Below are 21,328 nucleotides of genomic sequence, written 5' to 3'. Positions count from 1 at the left end.
AGATACACAATCAGCGACGACAGAATGACGCGACGAAAAGCGCGCCCAATTTGACATTTGGGTGCTTTTTTAGGTTAGTAGTGTTTGAACGATCGGAGAATAAACATGCCTCAGTGCTCGTTTAAAAACTGCAAAAATCACACGTCTAGGACGTTAAAAAAGGATGGAATATCGTATTTTCGGTAAGTATTATTATTATAAGTATGTAATTGCTATCACTCAATTATAAATACTGCTATATCGTGCGTAATTAATTTATTTTTAAGTTTTCGAAATTATCAACAGAATGTATAAACCATGTAAATTGTAAAGTCTGTTACTAAGCGTACAATTATTACTATTGCATGCCCACTTGATTTGTTCGGGTAACATGGTGACTCTGTTCTATTTTGAATGGAGACGCTATTGTTTTATATTTTTTTCTTTAATTATTTTTTAACAAAATTTTTAACAAAATATACACAACAGACTTCTATGTCACTACAGAGTAAAAAATAATTGAAATAAATGTTGATTTGGTACATATTCTTATTAGTGATCGAAGTTTTCAGGTATATTTTTGAGTTAACTCGAAACAAAACTCACGTAAAAATCACGACACTCCTCACAATTTTAATATGGCGAATTTGATTACAATGATACTTATATTTCATAAATTTGTAAATTTCATTTACTAACTCCACACAACATAGAACAGAGAACGTCTTTAATCACGACGCAGTGTTTTTTGCAAGCATAAAATTCGTGGTTTTAAAGTTTCGTACATGGCTTATTTTCTTTTGTTTCGATGTTGTTTTCGTTTTTCGCCTCGATTTGTTCGGGTAACCAGGGTAACCACACTGTTATTGGATTTGAGAATATGGTGATAATATTGTAGAGTTAGAGCGTTTTCACATTATCCGATCCGATATCGGTATCGGACGCCGATACGATATCGGGGTAAGTAAAATGTATGAAACATGTACCTGCCTTTCACATTGTCCGTTCCGATATCGGATATCAGAGCCGACAGCGATATGCTGGCGACACCATCGGACGCCCGTGAGCCGTCGGGCGATAATGTTTGTATGTGTGCTCTACGTGTATCTAAATTGTCTCTGTGTGCGTAGAGCCCGATGCGGCATTTATTTAGGCCCCACAGCCATTCGAAAATGTGTGTCTTGTTTCTTGATACTGTTTGTGAGATGAATTAGCAAATAATTGAATGTGGATTCACTCATACGAAAGTAATTAAAAAACTTTCTAGGTGCGTGTTGTAGCTTGCTAAAAAGAGTGTAAAATGCTCCCTCTGAATATCTAGCTTCCACAATAGGATGTATCCAATACTGCCTGTGAACAGATCTTTTTTTGCGTCTCAAATATAAGAGATACAGCAAATAAAGTTTTCTATTATAGTCTGCCATGATGACCTGTCCGCACTAAGCTATCGAGCAAATGGCCGTATCGGAACGATTTTGTCGGGAATATGTGAAAATAGCACATGGTGTCGGCTATCGGATGTCGGCTATCGTCGTCCGACACCGATATCGGATCGGATAATCTGAAAACGCTCTTAAAAAAACACCGCATTCAGATAAAAAGTATTTTTTTTGTTTTTTTTTTTAATTCTAATTGAATTTTTTAAAGTTAGTGCATGTTCAACACATAATAGTTAAAACATAAGATTGAAATCGGTCATATTGTTCGCTAAATTATTTACTATATTCGAATTTATGTCACAAAATTATATACAAACCATTCATTTCGCATGCTCCAACCAGTAGTAGGACAAGCATGTTTGGGTTGATAGTAAGAAGAGGAAAATATATAAAATACATTTTCTGCAATTTCGCTCTTTTCACTCATAAAAAGTGTGGGTAGAGGCCGATTACTGGTTTGGGGCGGCGAATTAGCTGTTTTAATGAATATGGAAGTCTGCTACTCTCGGAATGTGCAATGACAAGTGAGAAAACAAAGTCATCGACAACATTTGTTGGAGACTTCTATCTGTAAGGCATCAGAATCACAGAAAACCGTCATGCAAAAATCTTTTTGATTTCTATGAGGTAGCAAAAAAAAATTCCGTCCCCAGATTTATGCCGCACCCCCCCCCCCCCAAAATCTGCCGCCCTAGGCTGAAGCCTACTCAGCCTGCTGGTAAATCCGCCACTGATTATCCTGGTACATTTTAATATCGTATCATATTTGCAATTTCGATGTTTTCTCGATTTCGATATTTTTAATCAAATAAATTACAGTGTATTTGGGACATAATAAGGTAAGTTTTCACCAAATTACGTAAAAAAAAAAAAAATTTTGAATAAGATATAAATAAAAAACCAAAATCTTGGTTTTTTGAATTTTTCACCCAAATTTTGAGGTTATGTGAAAAAATTGCAAATACAAAAGTTGTAGATCTTTATATTACCTACAACTTTGCCATTTAACTTTTTCGCATAGGACGTGTAGATTAGCCGGAAATCAAGATAAACCATTTTTTACCCTTAAAAACTCACCCCCTCCCACTTCCCGAACTCGGATCGACCGTAATTTATTTTTCCTTTCATTTTGATCATATTCCCCTCCTTTTCCAATGGGTTTCATTCTATTGTAATTTTTTTTTCATTTTTTACCATTTTTAAAGGCTTCGGCACTGGTCTAACATGCTTTCTACACGATCATTATTTATAACTTCAGAAATTCAAAACATCTGTCTAACAAGAAATCTGTCCAATGACAGTCAATTCCAAATTTCATAACATCGCGAATATTTATTTAATTTGAAATCGTACGTGAATTTAATATCATACTTTGCTTGCTTAAATTATACTTGTTACAGTAACAATCCTATTTTCATCTGATTCTATATGAAGATTTACAGGATATATTAAAATAAAACTCACATCTCTTATGAATACTTTATTTAAAATTCTTTTTTACATTCATCCCAAACCAAGTGCAATATTATTACTAAATACAAAAGTTTTAATTTGCAATTCATCCGGTCATATAAAAAGTGTATAATATTCACAATATGATTTTTAATGATTCGTCCAAATAAAATTTTGATTCATACACATGGAATGATAAATATGTAATCGGTTGTATAGCAGCTTAAAAAACGAATAATACAGGGTGAATCTCCATAAAGTGCACATATTGAAACAGGTAAAATTAAACCGCATTTTGTCGACAAAAAAAATAAAAAAAAAATAAAAAAAAAATTTTTTTTGGGTTTTACGACCTTTTGAATTTTTTTTTGGGAATTGTGCACCTGAAGTAAATAAATCGCTATAACTTTTAAACTAAGAGGGTTATCAGGTTCAAACAAAAATAACAATGATTGCCAATGATAGGCCGTACTGATCCATGAAAAAAAAAAACAAAAAAAAATCATCTTCCCAGGAAAAAAATGTCAGATTAGTGCGAAAAAGCACTTTTTTTAGGTAAAATTTTCAGTAATCATCAATTTCCTCAAAATAATCTAGGCATTTTATTTTTTTATTATTGTTTAATGCAATTCTACGTCGTATAAGCTTTCAAACACTAAAAAAAACACGCCTCTAACTCAAGTATAAAGTTTGCTAGGAACGTTTCAAAAAGATACTCATGACGCGACGCACGTGCGCCCTAATAAAACTGGTATAGTCCGACCCATAATTAGATGTCCAAAATATAAACAAAGAAAACTATCAAAAATATGTTTCAATGGTAAATTCATGGTAGTTTCTTATTTTTGACGATATTAAAGTGATAAAACTGTAATAAAATAAATCTTTAATAATTAAAAAAAAAACACTAGTTTGTATTAAAAATGTTATTTATTACCAACACCCTTAAAAACTGCCTTTGTTTAAGCGCTCGTAGGAAACTTTATACTTAAGTTAGAGGCATGCTTTTTTTAGTGTTTGAAAGCTAATACGACGTAGAATTACATTAAATAATAAAAATAAAATAAAAAGCCTAGATTATTTTGAGGAAATTCACGATTACTGAAATTTAACCTAAAAAAATTGCTTTTTTCACACTAATCTGACTATTTTTTTCTGGGAAGATAAGCTTTTTTGTTTTGTTTTTTTCATGGATCAGTATGGCCTATAATTGGCATTCATTGTAATTTTTGTTTGAACATGATAACTCTTTTAGTTCAAAAGTTATAGTGATTTATTTACTTTAGGTGCACAATTCCAAAAAAAAAACTTCAAAAGGTCGTAAAACCCAAAAAAATTTTTTTTATTATTTTTTTTATTTTTTTTGTCGACAAAATGCGGTTTAATTTTACCTGTTTCAATATGTGCACTTTATGGAGATTCACCCTGTATAATAATATTATGTTTTATAGTTTAGATTATTTATATAAGTTAAAATCGGCCACGGACTCGGAAGTAACGTAACATAAAAATAACTTAAGGTAATTAATTCCCTCCAAATATTTCCTAACCATTATAAACCTATCTTTCCCTAATCACTAACATAAATTGGACCAAAATTGTTTGTTCATCCTAAAACAAAACAACTTTAAATAATACCATCCTCCAATCCCGTCATACAATACTATAGTTAATTACTTAAACAATACATACGACGAGACCTAGAAATGCAGGATCTGTAAATTTTTTGAAGTAAATAATAGTTGAAAAATGAATAAAAAATATGTATTACAAATAATATATTCTTATCACATAACAGCTTACAAAATGATAACGCAAACGACAGAAATAAATAAAAAAAAAACATTTTTGTCTAATAAGGGAAAGATACATCCCTTAAATATATAAACAGTGTAATTTTATGAAAGTATGTTAAAGTTGTTTCAATTTTGTAATTACCACTTTTGTCAGCTGTCATAAGTCATCTTAATACGCCATGAAGTTACGCCGTACTTTCGGGACTCTTAGAGCGTTTTCACATTATCCGATCCGATATCGGTATCGGACGCCGATACGATATCGGGGTAAGTAAAATGTATGAAACATGTACCTGCCTTTCACATTGTCCGTTCCGATATCGGATATCGGAGCCGACAGCGATATGCTGGCGACACCATCGGACGCCCGTGAGCCGTCGGGCGATAATGTTTGTATGTGTGCTCTACGTGAATCTAAATTGTCTCTGTGTGCGTAGAGCCCGATGCGCGGCGGCCATTTTGAGCTGTTTTGATACTGTTTGTGAGATGAATTAGCAAATAATTGAATGTGGATTCACTCATACGAAAGTAATTAAAAAACTTTCTAGGTGCGTGTTGTAGCTTGCTAAAAAGAGTGTAAAATGCTCCCTCTGAATATCTAGCTTCCACAATAGGATGTATCCAATACTGTCTGTGAACAGATCTTTTTTTGCGTCTCAAATATAAGAGACACAGCAAATAAAGTTTTCTATTATAGTCTGCCATGATGACCTGTCCGCACTAAGCTATCGAGCAAATGGCCGTATCGGAACGATTTTGTCGGAAATATGTGAAAATAGCACATGGTGTCGGCTATCGGATGTCGGCTATCGTCGTCCGACACCGATATCGGATCGGATAATCTGAAAACGCTCTTACATTCATTTTAAATATTGAGCAAACTGACAGCACCTGCATAAATATATCCAAAGGCTTTCCATTAAATTAAAACTTATTGAAAGCCTGTAATCTATACACCTCATTTTCATTGCACTCGATAAAAACTATATTGCACCACAAAATAAAAATGTAGAGAATCAGAACAAGTCCAGCGTAACAGCGTGATATGTGGTCATAGACGAAGGTATCTAAATAGACTCCAAATCGGTAGTAATTTTAATAGTTCTCTTATGAGACTTGGCACCATACAATGACACCAATAATATATTCATATATGCATAGCTTAAAAAGGGTATGACATGTATTAGGAGTCCATTTACTTATCCATCTACGTACAATGTATATTGATTATTATTAAGCTTAGGGAATATGTATAAAGGAAGTATTTGTAGTTTTGTGTCCAGTCAATACTTGGATTTACATAGAGTTTGACTTAATTAAAGTATTAGATAAATTGCGTTTCAACAAACAGTGATGTATCTGATGATTTTTCGCCATTCACTGAATGATATCCATTTTACCTGCAATGATAAAAATAACATAAATTGTTTAAATTTTTTGAGAAATTCATATAATGATAGTAGTAATAGATTATATTGTCAATAGAATCATTGTTGAATTTCAAGCAAATATTGTTATTAATAGTGTGTCAATGATTTTAATGGTCTTAAAAGATTCTAAAAATTTGAAATTCACCTACGTTAGTTGTAATTTTTAATTTGTGTTGTGTCACTATGCTTGTCTTCATTTAGGGATGTGGACGAAAGTATCTTATATATGCTTGTCCTTATTTAGGGACGTGGACAAAAGTAACTTATACAGTGATGCGAAATTATGACTCTCATGAAGCCGGTACGTTTTATCGCTCGTTTAATTGCCCTTTGGGCAGAGTGTGCACGTTATGGACACTCACTGTTGTTGTTCGGGCGCGGGCTCGGCCAGCGCGCGCATCTCGCGGAACGTGTTGCGCGTGTACGTTGCTACACTCCTAGTACGCACTCGCTATTCTCCGGACAATAGACCGTGCGCTAGTTTGACGCGCGAGGTGCGTATGAACGTTTATGGGTTCCTAGTGTCACTTTTGGCAAAATGATCCATGATATAATACGGTACGTCTTATTGGGTCATTTTATTGTTCTTCCTGTAGAATAGGCGTTGCAATACTATAGTTTTTTTAGTTTAGTTAAGTTTAGTTTAATTTAGTTTTAGTTTAGTTTTTTTTTATTTCGGTAACACTCACTGCTGTTGTTCTGGCGCGGCCTCCATGGGCGACGCCATGCGGCAGACTAGCGTCACGGCCGCTCCTATAGCCGCACGGAAAGCGGGCGGCATGCCGGGCCGCGCGGCGGTGCGCTCGGCCAGCGCGCGTAGCTCGCGGAACATGTTGCGCGTGTACGTTGCTACAGCCCTAGTAGTCCTAGTACGCACCCGCTACTTTCCGGACAATAAACCGTCCGCTAGTTTGACGCGTGAGGTATGTATAAACGTTTATGAATTCCTAGTGTCGTTTATGGCAAAATGATGCATAATATAATATGGTACGTCTTATTCGCTTGTTTTATTTTTATTGTCTTTCGGGTAGAATAGCCGTTGCGATACTATAGTTTTTTTTAGGTTAGTTTCAATTTGGTTTTTTTAGCCTTTATTTTATTTTTTTGTTTACGTTTTTTTTTAGTTTCAGTAACACTCACTGCTGTTGTTCTGGCGCGGCTTCCATGGGCGGCGCCATGCGGCAGACTAGCGTCACGGCCGCTCCTATAGCCGCGCGGAAGGCGGGCGGCATGCCGGGGCGCGCGGCGGTGCGCTCGGCCAGCGCGCGCAGCTCGCGGAACGTGTTGCGCGTGTACGGGTTGCGGCGCGACGCGTAGCGCCACGTCACGAAGTAGTAGTACACGAACGGTGTCAGCAGGCCGCAGTACCCGCTGTGGATATATAGATACGATAGGGATATCAATTCTGAAGTCCTTCAACAACATTCTCATAAAGTAAAATGCATATGAAAAGAAAGAATATAACTAAACAGTTTTTATTTAAGGAAGTTAAGCGGTTCAGCCCCCTCCATAGATTTCCAGCACTAAGCCGTTATATGATTTCAGGTAAAATCACCACAAATTTTTAAGGATGTTTTCATACATTGAATTAACAAATACATAGGGTTTAGTTGACTAGACCCTAGTCCTGATTTATCATCGGAAACAATCATTAACCTTATAATGAGTAATGTAGCAACCCATACAAGTAAGCCTCCTTTCTTCTACGAATTCACAGTGAAGGAACATAGTGCTATATACTCTAAAACCCTTAAATTGCGTAGAAATAGTCATGCGCAACTATGAGACATGAGAGGACGTTATTATGTCCCTTGATCTTTCAAAATATTACCAACACCTATAGGTTCTCAATGTGTTATATCTCCCATTCGCCGTTTACAAAACGTTACTCACACGAAAGCCATGAGCGCAACGAGCGGGAACAGTACGATCTCGGCGAGCGCGGCGGCGCGCAGGATGTTCCGCGACTGGAACTCCACCAGCGAGATCAGCAGCCGCGCCACCCACAGCGAGTTCTGGCCCAGTGTCTGTAATCACATGGGAACGATTTTAGTATGTAGTGTCCGCACCAAACTTCAAGTCCGTTCTGAGGTTAATGCGCGCAGGTGTCAGTCAGAGAGCCACTGCGGTCGAACTCAACTACAAGCATATATGTACTCCTTAACAACGTAAGGGTACACTAACTGCGCTATGTACCCGTGGGCGATAGCGCGCAGCAGACGGGTGTAGGGAAGGATCCCGCGCTGTCTTCGTCCCGCTAATATCTACAATTTGCTATTGCGACGCGACTCGTTTCTATATTCAGAGCAGACTAGCAGTTTGGCGCACATAGGTAAGCTTTCAGTCCACTTGAATCACGTAATAAAATAAACTATTTCTTGATCCAATTTACAACTTGTATTATTCCTGCTCAAAATACAACTCAAACGTCAAGAGCGTTCGTTTTCTTTTTTATGCTAACTCATACAATCGTATAGTCTGCGCCAAACTGGTAGTCCCCTCTGAAGTTGTTGCGAGCAGGTGTTGTCATACAATTTGCTATAGTGACGCGATTCATTTCTATACTCAGAGTGGACTAGCAGTTTTACGCGGACTATACCAGCCAATGACTATATAAATCGGCAATTATTATTATTAAAATAACACAAAATAAATAATTAAAATAATACTGTAATTAAATAATTTGAATATATTTCTAACACACGGTAGAACCTCTAGAAATTTACCTACAATGAATAATACAGACATTGTCTATACAATGTCGATGAAATTTGTATAAAATTTTTGATTACTGAACATAAATCAATAGGACAGCGATCGCCAATATGGTTTTCGCAAGGGCCGGTCAGCTGGTGATCTTCTAGTGTACCTTACTCATCGATGGGCACAAGCTATTGAAAGCAGCGGGGAGGCATTGGCTGTAAGCCTAGACATCGCTAAGGCCTTTGACCGGGTCTGGCATAGGGCCCTTCTCGCGAAGTTACCATCATACGGTCTTCCCGAGAGGTTGTGCACATGGACAGCCAGCTTTCTGTCTGAGCGGCATATTAAGGTCGTAGTCGACGGGTGTTGCTCAGACACGAAGCTCATCAACGCTGGCGTGCCCCAAGGGTCTGTATTATCTCCCACGCTCTTTATTCTGCATATCAATGATATGCTGCTACAAACCGGTAGCATTCATTGCTATGCAGATGATAGCACGGGAGATGCTGTGTACACAGGCCGTGCGAACGCCTCTCGGACATTCGTGGAAGAAAGCAGAATCCGACTTGTGTCTGAAATCGAGAACTCTCTGGAGCGGGTCTCGGAATGGGGTCGTCTTAACCTTGTTGAGTTCAACCCCACGAAGACACAAGTCTGCGCGTTTACCGCTAAAAAAACCCCATTCGTCATAGCGCCTAAGTTCCAAAATACCTCGCTCACCATTGATAAAAGTGTAGGGATCCTGGGAGTTGACATCTCGTCTGACGTGCAGTATCGGGGTCATTTGGAAGTTAAAGCCAAGTTGGCTTCAAAGAAATTGGGTGTCCTGAACAGAGCCAAGGAGTACTTCACTGGGGGGCAACTCCTTCTGCTTTATAAAGCGCAAGTGAGGCCCCACATGGAGTACTGCTCGCATCTCTGGGCAGGGGCACCACAATACCAGCTTAACCCACTTGACTCCGTACAGAAACGCGCGGTGCGAATCGTCGATGACCCAGCGATCTCTGATCGGTTAGAACCCTTAAGCCTGCGGAGGGACATAGGTTCCCTCTGCGCGTTCTACCGGCTTTACAATGGTGAGTGTTCGGAGGAACTGTTTGATCTGGTGCCCACGTCGCCTTTCCTTCATCGCACCACTCGCCGAAGGATGAAGTTCCATCCACATCAACTGGACCCGTGGCGGTCCTCCACGGTTCGGTTTGAACGTTCATTTTTGCCGCGTACGTGCAAAATGTGGAATGAACTTCCTCCTGAGGTATTCCCTCAGGACTATGACATGGGGCTCTTCAAGAGCGGTGTAAAAAGAGCTCTCCTTCAAAGCCGGCGATGCATTGGCGACTCCTCTGGTGTTGCAAATGTCCATAGGCGACGGTGACTGCTTTCCATCAGGTAGCCCGTCTGCCTTATCGTTAGGTTATATATAAAAAAAAAAAAAAGGACATTGCCTTCAAATGCCTACAAGAGGAGTTCTATATAGTAGTTGGAGTAATAGTAAGAATAGAAGTTAATTAGAAATACTGAAACATAGGCTTCACTGTCCTTATAGACAGAGCTTCAATCTTTAAAAACATGTACCAATGTTAAACAATTTTTCACATAACACTACTCTAATTCTTAAACTAAAAATACTTCATAACGGTAGTAGTTAATAGTAGTACTGTACAGTATAACGACCTTGAAACAAGCTTTACCTGTACAAAAAAATGTAAATGGTAACTTTGTACACACTTGACATTTTTTGTATTCTATACTTTTATATTGTGTGAGAATATAAGAATATAATATACGTAACATATTAAACGTGTTCACTGATCATAAATATCAAGATAATTACAGCATAATTATTGTGTTAATGTCATAAAAATAATATACAATTATTTTGAACACTGTGCTACAGTCACAAGTAAATAAAATCCGTATTTTGAGCAAAAAAGTTAAATATAATTACTTTAAAGTACTTACGTCAAGAATGGTCAGAGAGTAGGACGCGGCATGCAGGAGAGCGAACAGGAAGATAGGTGTCAGTATCACTGCTCTGGAGTTAAGGAATGCTTACAAGAAGTCTTGGAATTTTAGAAGGTTTAACGTGAATTCATCATTGTGTGAATTGCCTGCAAATAATTCGAAAAATCCTCCTAAAACTTTATTAAAATGTCTTAATTTAAACACAGCAACACAAATTCAATTCATGTATAAGTGGAAGAAAAAAAGGTCTTTGCTCAATTTGCCATCCAAAAAAGGGTCATGTCTCTGAAATTTGGCGGAAAACAAAGACGGGCAAAATGTTTAAAATTTATCCCCCCTCTAGTAAAAGTGCAATTTAACCCCGTTAAAACTTTCTAAATATTTTTTTCCCCTAAATTTCGAGATACCTTCGTAGTTGGCACCGCTAATTAGTAGACTTATATTAGTTACTATAACGCATATTTTACTACTATATTATATTTATATGGAATAGTCAAGCAAAATATTGGGTAATAACATAGATTAGTAAAGATTACTCACTCTTAACAGGAAAATGTACCCAGTTTTGAGAATTGAAATAGTTGCGTAAAAAAGTTTTGCCACGTCTCCCTGCTTAAATGTCCCTAAAATATTTGTAATAATTATCTATTTCTTTATTATGGAAATTACGCAGTATTAGTTATTTATTCGTCAATTTTCTCTAAAGATGTTTTTATTTGACAAGAATTCAAAAAAGAACTTACTAATAAGCCGTTTGTGGCTTCATTCACTTTTAAGGCGGCGAAGTATCTTTTCTAATCTATGGGTAATAAAAAAAAAATGTAAAATTATTATGATGGACAGCCCTGGTTTAACCTGCCTGTAATAATGGACGCGGTTCATTTGTCACTGACATGTATAACGACGTATAAGTAACATGTCAATTATAAACACCTCTACCTCTAAAACAGCACTATTTTAATGTTGTTTCTGTCTATTTTCATTTTATGACAAGAATATTTTTTAACTTTTTATTCATCTACCTAACAGGGCGTCAACTTGTTCACTAATATGTAACTCGCTGCAAGTATGTATTTTTTTCACGTCGTAATTACTTGTATAATATATTTTTTTTACTAATTTTGTGGTAAATTATACATACATTCTTTAAGATGCTACAAAGTAAATACACGTAACGTCTGAATAAATTATACCGGTAGAACTAAAACCAGTTATCCTTGACATCTCGGTGTAAATATGTTGTATGAGGGTCGAAAATCGTATGAAAAATCGGTGTCCGAGATACGGCATTGTGCATCTGTGACTACCTTGAGCGATAACCTACGTTGGCCGTATTATATTCAGTTTAAAAGTATTACAATATTTGTGCGTCAACTTTATCTAAATGAATGTAATAAGCCGTAGGGCTGGCAAGGACGTTTTACTTAACCAACTGCATGTTTATTTACATATTAAAACATTACTAAATAAGAATTATACGACCATGATGAATTTAACCAAAAAATATTACTTAACACTTAAGTTAATCAACAGATTAAAGCAAAAAAATGAAAAAAAACATTGATAAACAAAACAGAAAAAGATTTTGTCATTGCCTTTTTGGGTACTATCGGAATTACAAGGTAACTATGAATATACTTGATTAATGTATTTCCTAAACTTCGAATAGAACAGTGGCTAAATACAAAGGCCATTACGATGATTTGATTCAATATGTCCAATGGATGTCCTAATAGTAATATAAACAATAAGCCGGTTTCGAGGATGTCGTCACTGTCGGCTTAAAAGGGCGCATCCGTTTGTCTAAATCGGAATTTCTGATTAAATGGGAAACCAAGCCAATAAGGTAACAACTTATTTCCCATGTAAAAATAATAAAAAAGCTACGTGTACTTATGTTCGCACATATTTTGGCGTAATTAATAAAAAAAAAACCAAAATACTACTTTGTTTGTTGTAAAACTTGAGACATTTGCTAACCAACTTTAAAGTGGTGATTGTAGACGTTCGTGTTGTAATGTAAAATTTAACGATTTTCCCAAATGCGCGCCAAACAACTACCTAAGTATAAATTCAAAAAACAATTCCTAATACCTACAAGCGACAAAGAGATCGTTGGCAAGTTATACTATATGCAAATATTTATTTTAAAAAAGTTATGTTACAATGTATTAAAAAAATCCAATAAATTTTTTAAGCTAAATTGTATTGGGGTTTGTTATATTAAATAGTAGTTATTTATACAATTACGTAAATTAAGCTGTTTCCTTGACGTGAATATTTATAAGGAGATACAATAATATTTGTGTACAGAAAATTAATAAGTTAACTGAAGGTCGACCCGTGTTTAAGTATTCTTATTTGTTATAAATATTGTGTTTATATTATAATAAATTAATTAAGGAATATCAACGAAAATTTACTGTAATCGATACAAAGTTTAATGCTTACGTATAATCTTTTTTTTTACAATAGTGCAAAAAGAAAAATATTAAAAAAACACGCTAATATTCCTCCAGATAGTGTTAGTAATAAAGTAGAATGAGGCGTAAAAATGGTTTAATTTGCAGTCATGAGTATTGTAAATAGATAGGTACAGACAGAAGAACAAAGGCTGTTGCGTAAAAGGTAATTAAAATAGCGGATTATTTTAAAACTTGTTCATTTAGTTAGCTACATCGCCGACTTGTATTTAGGACAATAGACATAATAATAATTGACTTCTAAGTTTACATAACTAAACCATGAAAAGTCAAACTATTCACATATTAATCACCTTTGCAAATAGTCATTTCTAAATATTTTTCTTCTATTTCCTATGTCACATTTCCTACAGCCTTACCCTTACCTTACCTTATTCTGTAAGAAATACTTTTTTAGGATTTTTTCCAATCTCTCTTATAGTAAGTGGCCACTGTTACTCATAAAAGTAAAAGTAATTTACTCAAATAAGATGAAGTCCCACCTGAGGTCGGATCGGTCATGATGCGTTACTATCCCTAAGGACTAATTTAAAACGTTGCGTTTCTCTCTTACCATGCTCTTGAAACCAAACCACATTTGACACTCCTATTAAAAAGCAGAAATATGGCAGTTATGCTAGGGCAGCCGAACCACGAAAGGGTCCATACTACCTGTTTCAAATATGTAACTTCAAACACCAATTCCAATCCATGAAATTTATGTTTAGAAGAATTTCAAAAGGATACATAGATTTGGCGCGACGTTCATGAAGATGAGTGAGTAGAAAAGGTAGTGTGCGCTGTCCTCGAGGAAGAAGCGCGTCAGGAACTCTCTGGAGACGGCGATCTCGCGCGGAGGGATCCTCTGGTGTAACCGCAGGGCGGATGTTGCCGCATTGCCGAGCAACGCCTTGTAGAATGCTGATACCGGACTGGGGGCAATATGTGATCTCTGTTTTACATTTCTCTTAATATATTGCCTAAGCAAGATTTGGGAACTACAATCTAATTTGGTTAATACAATACTATTCACTCTGGTTTACACAATGGTTAATGTGACTATTCAGATAATGTTAAAGATTGCCAAGAATATAATAATAATAATAATAATAAAATTTTATTTCAGACTAGGGTTGTCCATATTTAATGTTAGTATACAGTTTAAGCTTAACCTATGTTAGTATACACAGAAAACACACACACGTATAACAATAAAACTAAAAATAAAAATAAAAATAAGACACAAAAAAGAAAATAACTCTACGGTCTATTGGTACCAATGTGTGCACCATTCCAGGCCCTCCAGAGAGGGCTATCCAGCTTATACGCCAATGTGCCGAGGAGAGTGTTGGCGCTGCTCACAAGCCTGCACAACAGGGAAGCCGTACGCTTGCGAACGATCGCGTAGAAGTCGTCGACACGGGCGTCCGCAAACATTGCTGACGCGCTACAGTATCGCGGCTTCCCCAGCACCGCCCTCAGCACATTATTGTATTGAACACGTAGGGCTCTGTAAGCCCGCCGCGTATAGTCGATCCACAGACCGCACGTGTAAAATGTCTGACAGTACGCTCTAAATAGGGTCAGCTTTACTTGTGTGGTACAACGTGCAAATCTGCGGGCCAACATATTGCCCCGGACTGACATCGCCCTGCGCTCCCGTTCTATGTCACTGTCATCATCGAGACGTTCAGTGACCACATGCCCGAGGTATTTGAACTCAGCTACTTGTTTCAGGGGAGACCCACAGAGTCGAATGATAGGTTTAAACGGACTGGGTTTGTTTTTTCCCCTAAAGATGAGGTACTCGCTCTTTTTTGTATTGTAGCTGAGTCCATGCTCCCCAGCATAGTCCTCACAAATTGCTATCAGTTTTCGAAGACCACTGACCGAGGGGCTCAGCAGAACCATGTCGTCCGCATAACTGATATTATTTATCGGAACACCGTCTATAGAGCAACCAACACCGGCTCTGCTGAGCCTCTCAATCAGCTGGTTCATATATATATTAAACAGCCTCGATGACGTCAGCCCTCCCTGTCTCACTCCACACTCTAGCTTGTAGGGAGCGCTCATCGCGTTTCCCCACCGAACAACATTCAACTGACTATCGTACCAGTACTGCAACAACGATATTAACTCTGGTCTTAAGTTGGTTTCGTTCTTAAGTTTGCGCCATAGTATCTTATAGGACACCAGATCGAAGGCCTTAGATAGGTCCAGGAAACACCCATATACCTGTGTTTTCCTATCTGTGTAGTACTGTACGGTCTGCTTGAGGCATAATATCGCGCTCTCAGTAGAGAGTTTGGGTTTGAAACCAAACTGGGCGTCGTGTATTTTGACGGATTTATTTATTTTTGAATATGTTGTTAAGAATACATATAAATCAACTTAGTTTTTTTTCTAATAACACTTTTAATTAATAAATAATCTAGTAATGTCTCATAATATTCACATTACAATCACCATCATATACTTATATCTCATTGCATGCGTCTCTGTTAATATTAAAATTATAATAATTATTACTAATCTATTTGAACTCGATGCTTAGACACTACAGTATGAGTAAAATGTAAATAGTATAATATAATCTATCTACATATATTTGACTACTAAAGTAATAATAAAGTAGATTTAATGCAAATAATATGTACTTTAGTCAACATCAACAGTCAACATAATTTTAAGAAATATAAATATTAAATTCAATGGTACTTACTTATTGAATATCGGTATTACATATCCTATAGTGCATAAAACAGTGAGGAGTCGGATGCCCCACAGCGCCACATCCACTTTGTTGGCGATGACATGGGCTTTCAAGGCAGGAATGCCTTTTGGGGGGCCCGTGTCGCCGGCTTGCTGGTCTTGGTCGGCCATTGTCTGTAAGAAAATATTTGTGATGTATACTATGCAAGAATACCAATCATCTTATTAAAATGACACAATCATCTAATGTTGTCTACGACTATGTTGAACATTTTTGTTTTTTGAAGCATCGTCATCACACCTATCTGTCTAATAACAGTATTGTTGAGTGCTGCTGTGTTCTGGTTTGAAGGGTGTGGTATGAAAGAAATAGTGATCCAAGCTGTTCTAAAATGTCTCAGATAGGACTTTAATATTCCTATATTTGATGCCAGATGTCCATGAGTAGCAAAAAATAAAAGTAGAAAATGATTAAATAACAAACTTAACTAAACATGGAATGTAGAAGTCAGATCCTCAATCAATCAATATTAATTAATGATGAAAGAAATAAACACATTGTGGATTAACTAGTATTTCATAGAATCTTTGTACTTATCTAATCAATATGTTGAGATAGATAGATAGATAAAAATTGCATGACAATAATATGATAAGTCATTATCTTGATAAATGAGGCAATATATTATAGATATCTTTTCAGATTTTTTTACAGATGTAATCTGTTTATGTACAAAGAGTGACAGAGTATATTATATATTTAGCAACCCCTTTTCATACTTAGTAAATTTCGTTGGAATATGAATGTCTTGTACAATAACTTAAAAACTGTGATTAAAGTCGAAAAAGTGTCTGAAAAACCATCACTACATAAAAACTATATAAAAAGTCTTAAATGTTAAACTAGAAGTGGAAATAAATTATTAAAATAAGATGACAAAGCAAAATGTAAAGTTTCTTATGGAAATTCATGTCAAGCATCAATGTAGCATCACATCTACAGCAAGTGTGCTGGAGAAAGTGGCTTTCACTTTTATTTCTCAACTAACTGTAACACAGTTATATTAAAATTTTAATGCACAGTTTTCATGCCACATACACTTCATTTTATAGTCAAGAAATGCTTTGCATATGCATCTTGTAATGTAGAAATAGTATAATAACCGAAATCATGGTTATATTGATATTAGTGGACCTAAAAAATTATGAATTTCATGAAATGTAATTTATATGGTATTCCAAAAAATTATGCTAGTATATATACCTCATTATTTTTTAAACAAAAGTTAACTATTAGATTACATATAGATTGGCCAACACATATGACTCTCATATGAAGTGGCACATGCCTCGGACAGCAAATTAGCCTCGCTATCCAACGAGGGAATGCTGCCAGCATTCTGGGAACTCATCCCAGGGACAGCAATTTAGATGTAGCTTTTTATATTTAATTTAAAATATGGTAATATTATTTGATTCCCTTTTTTATATTATTATATTGTTATAATGTTTTTGTTGTATTTATTATTGTAACAAGTCTTGAAAACAAATAATCTTATTTTTTATGTAAAATTCATCATCATCATCAACAACCCATTACCGTCTCACTGCTGGGCACGGGTCTCTTTTCATAATGAGTAGGATTATGCCATAGTCCACCATGCTGGCTAAGTGCGTATTGTTAGACTTCACATACCTTTGAGATTTTATTTATAAATCTCTTAGGTATGCAGGTTTCCTCGCGATGTTTTCCATCACCGTTTAGCAAGTGATAATGTAAAATTATAATGATTACAGGTCTCTATATTATATGTAAAATTATAATATAGAAACCTGTTTTACTCAGAAAATTGTGGTCACTCCAAAATATTGACTAAACTGGATTACCTGATGATGAAGATATTAGTTGAGCGGGATATTTGTTTACTAGCCTTTCTTTACATCTAGTATGTCAATGGGATTTGTTTTTGATTTAGTACCAAGATAAGGTATAACAGCGGTCATTAACTCAATTATTATTGCTCTTAATTATTACAGCTTTATCATTTGTTAGCTATTGTTTCAACTAATGGAAATATAAATTAAAAAAATTTTAGTGTATGTTTTGAAGGGAATTCTATCTAGATAGATATAACGATCAATTATAAAAATTGGTATTTAAAAATGGTAGGAAAATTTCTTAAGTCCATCCTAAGACTGGTTCCTGGCACATTTTTCCACGTTAACTATAATTATATCATTCAAATTCAAGTGCAATTGAATCATGTTTTGGATTTAAAATGTGATAAAAAATATAATGTAATTTAAGACCACAATGCATATAAAACAAAAACAATATATTAATTAACACTAAGATCAGAAGCAACCAGAATATTATTTGATAATGTCCTTATCAGTAGATAGCCATTGTCTGATAATAGGTTAAACCAAAATTTTACTGCATGTTTCTCACCTTTATGGTGATATTAAAAATTTTGTCACATCGAGGAAAACAAGATTTTCATAGCAAGGTACAGAAAAAACGAAGGCGTTTCACATGAAAGTACGTAGATAAGTAGCTCAGTAGGCCAACCACGAAATTTCAACGCGCTACACTCATTTATTAACGCGATTAACTAGATAACCTTCGAACAGCGAGCATTTTAATGTGAAATGTTACATGCATCCATTGACACGACGTAAAAAACGAGTCATAAGGATAATTAAATACGTTAATTATATAGATTTGAAATAAAAAAATGTTGTATTGATAATACACAAAATTGTATTGAAGGAACCTATTAGACCAATTAATACTTACATTTATTAATTTAAGCTAGATCTAGAGCACACACACGCACAATTACGATGGTTTTATGTAGTTTCAATTGATCACTCTCGATAGATTCCACCACGGCAATCCTTGAACATGATTTGCGAAATGACAGCGCGTTTTGACACCTACGTTGCCGATCCGATTTCTTATTTTTTTCGTTACATATTTTGTCCTTGATTCGACATAAAACAGCCAATTTTTTTAAATTATTTATATTGTATCGTATATTAAATAATATAACAATATTTCTGGTTTTAATATTGTTAATAAAGCATAAAATGTGGATAAAATATGTAATCTTTTTATAACACACAAAATCGAGACATTATAATGGATAATTGTTAATCTGTTAAAGTAAGGTGACCGTGACACTGTCAAGTCAAGAGTGTCAAATTGACACTCTTGACTTGACAGTGTCAAATTTTCTGACGTCTCTTCCTCTTGCCGTCTTGCATTATTTACTGAAAATGTATAAAAAATACTGAGAAAAAAGCTACAAAATGTGGTTCAAACAAATATGTACCAAAGTTAAATGTAATATTAATTTTAACCAAATTCATAGAAAATACAGTGTTATTGCATCTGTTTTAGAAAAGTCGAATATTGGTGAACTGACCGAAGTTAAGGTAAAATAAAGTTTAAGTGACAAAAATGATTTTATTTGCATTAAAACAAGTAGTTTACACGTTTTATTTCTTATACAGGGATGGGTTAAGAATCTGCGGGTACAGAAAGACCTCATTTTTGCCGACGTTAGCGACGGATCGTGTGCTAAGAGACTACAAGTAGTTATACCGAAACACTTGAAAACTGACGATCTAACGTATGGAAGTTCCGTCCATATCAGCGGGAAACTATCTAAAAGTCCCCGAGGACAGTTAGAACTTACAGCCGAAAATGTTAAAGTATATGGCAAGTGTGTGGTCCTAGAGGGCTACCCATTTAACCCCCGCACGACGCACCCTCCAGAATACATACGCCAATATCTTCATCTACGTCCAAGAACGAACTATATGTCAGCTATTCTTAGAGTAAGAAATACAGTTACGAACCTAATACATAGTTATTTTGCATCCAAAAATTATATCCACATTCACACACCAATTTTGACGTCTAATGACTGTGAAGGTGCTGGTGAGGTGTTCAAAGTTCAACCGGACAATGAAGCCACAGTTAAGGCTATGATGCAGAAGGGGAGAAATGAAGATTCAGTATATTTTGGATCTAAAACTTATTTAACAGTATCTGGTCAATTGCACTTAGAAGCTATGTGTCGAGGAATGGGTAATGTCTATACCCTCGGGCCCACCTTCAGAGCAGAGAACTCAAGGTCTCGACTGCATTTATCAGAATTCTACATGTTAGAAGCTGAAATAGCCTTCTGCGATCACATTGACCAGTTGCAAGCATTTATTGAAGATATGTTAAAGTACATCTTTACTGAAATAAGAAATAAAAATGAATCTGATTTGTTTTTGATTGATAAAGAAAATAAAATACCCACTTGGCTAAATAAAGATTTTGTAACTCTAACATATGATGAAGCGAGGAATATCCTAGGGAAAAAAGGTTTAGATACAACAGAGGAAGGTATCAATAAGGAGCAGGAGTTGGCCTTAGTTGAATATTGTAATGGAGTACCAGTTTTCATAGTGAGATGGCCAAAACAACTCAAATCTTTTTATATGAAGGACTCCCCAGAAGACAGCAGTAAGGTTAGTGAAATCCCATTTCCAGACAAATTATCGATAGGTAGTACAATAAGATCTCTCTTCTCAATATTTCATGAATTTTTAAATTGTATTTAATTAAAACTTACATTTTTTCAAAATACATGCTTTAATAATATTGATACAAGAAATGCTATGGTCTAATCATAGCAGCAATAATTCTAAATTTTTATTAAATACTAGCTGACCCGACAAACTTTGTACCGCCTCAGAATTTATTTATGAAATATATTTACTTACCTTTTAAACCTTTTCTGGACTTGCACAAATTATTCTAAACTAAAATTAGCCAAATCGTTCCAGCCATTCTAGAGTTTTAGAGAGACTAAAGAACAACAATTGACTTTTATATATATAATATAGATTAGTTATATGTATAATATATTATTATATGTGTATACATATTTTTATGTTATTGCAGGTGGATGCACTAGATCTTTTAACACCAGTGACTGGTGAATTAGTGGGTGGTAGCCTTAGAGAAGATGATTATGAAAAGCTCAAATCAAAGTTGCCATCGGAAGCATTAAACTGGTACTTAGAGCTTCGCAAGTTTGGTAACATACCCACGGGGGGATTTGGGCTCGGTTTGGAAAGATTACTCCAAGTTCTTTGTGGTGTCTCTAATATAAAGGATACACTGCCATTCCCAAGATGGCCACATAATTGTGATATGTAGTGTAATAATATTTTCAGTGTATATAGTGTTATGGAAATAAATAGTAAATAGAAAAAATATTTTTTTTTTAAATTTTTCTTCAAAAATATCTATATTTTCAAATTTTTAAACTACACTTTTTTCTTACACATAATTACAAAAGGGTAGAAGGGAATTTAAGAAA

The 21,328-nt window shown here is 35.4% G+C and overlaps 3 protein-coding genes across 3 annotated transcripts; 1 reads left to right on the top strand and 2 right to left on the bottom strand.

Moving 5' to 3' along the window:
- Window positions 1-5,521: 5,521 nt before the first annotated feature.
- On the bottom strand, window positions 5,522-18,891 carry Kr-h2 (transmembrane protein 33-containing Krueppel homolog 2). The gene is made up of 7 exons (XM_073089239.1): window positions 18,742-18,891; window positions 15,952-16,115; window positions 13,974-14,158; window positions 10,762-10,829; window positions 7,990-8,123; window positions 7,237-7,467; window positions 5,522-6,066 (listed from the first exon to the last, which is right to left on the bottom strand). Exons 2-7 carry the CDS (start codon window positions 16,110-16,112, stop codon window positions 6,063-6,065), a joined length of 783 nt encoding a protein of 260 aa, XP_072945340.1. The 5' UTR covers window positions 16,113-16,115; window positions 18,742-18,891; the 3' UTR covers window positions 5,522-6,062.
- On the bottom strand, window positions 14,328-15,566 carry LOC140754352 (uncharacterized). Its single transcript, XM_073089350.1, has one exon. The coding sequence runs from the start codon at window positions 15,300-15,302 to the stop codon at window positions 14,487-14,489; it is 816 nt and encodes a 271-aa protein (XP_072945451.1). The 5' UTR covers window positions 15,303-15,566; the 3' UTR covers window positions 14,328-14,486.
- A 301-nt stretch (window positions 18,892-19,192) lies between the features above and the next one.
- On the top strand, window positions 19,193-21,224 carry AsnRS-m (asparagine--tRNA ligase, mitochondrial). Its single transcript, XM_073089348.1, has 3 exons — window positions 19,193-19,382; window positions 19,461-20,471; window positions 20,908-21,224. The coding sequence occupies exons 1-3, from the start codon at window positions 19,257-19,259 to the stop codon at window positions 21,163-21,165; spliced, it is 1,395 nt and encodes a 464-aa protein (XP_072945449.1). The 5' UTR covers window positions 19,193-19,256; the 3' UTR covers window positions 21,166-21,224.
- The last annotated feature ends 104 nt before the right edge of the window (window positions 21,225-21,328 follow it).

Source organism: Epargyreus clarus, unplaced genomic scaffold (assembly GCF_041222505.1).
Source record: "Epargyreus clarus isolate Ecla_fem2 unplaced genomic scaffold, WU_Ecla_fem_2.2 ptg000029l, whole genome shotgun sequence".
NCBI lineage: Eukaryota > Metazoa > Arthropoda > Insecta > Lepidoptera > Hesperiidae > Epargyreus > Epargyreus clarus.
This window is presented reverse-complemented; position numbering and strand designations above follow the sequence as displayed.

What these genes read in the sequence shown, in the direction of transcription:
- LOC140754352 (XM_073089350.1), bottom strand. Translation starts at nt 15,302, where the DNA reads ATGAGCGCTCCCTACAAGCTAGAGTGTGGAGTGAGACAGGGAGGGCTG.
- Kr-h2 (XM_073089239.1), bottom strand. Translation starts at nt 16,112, where the DNA reads ATGGCCGACCAAGACCAGCAAGCCGGCGACACGGGCCCCCCAAAAGGC. An exon ending in GTAATACCGATATTCAATAA is followed by an intron (nt 14,159 to 15,951) that starts GTAAGTACCATT and finishes TATTGCCCCCAG; the next exon opens with TCCGGTATCAGCATTCTACA. An exon ending in ACTCTCTGACCATTCTTGAC is followed by an intron (nt 8,124 to 10,761) that starts GTAAGTACTTTA and finishes ATGTGATTACAG; the next exon opens with ACACTGGGCCAGAACTCGCT.
- AsnRS-m (XM_073089348.1), top strand. Translation starts at nt 19,257, where the DNA reads ATGTGGTTCAAACAAATATGTACCAAAGTTAAATGTAATATTAATTTT. An exon ending in GTGAACTGACCGAAGTTAAG is followed by an intron (nt 19,383 to 19,460) that starts GTAAAATAAAGT and finishes TTTCTTATACAG; the next exon opens with GGATGGGTTAAGAATCTGCG. An exon ending in CCCCAGAAGACAGCAGTAAG is followed by an intron (nt 20,472 to 20,907) that starts GTTAGTGAAATC and finishes ATGTTATTGCAG; the next exon opens with GTGGATGCACTAGATCTTTT.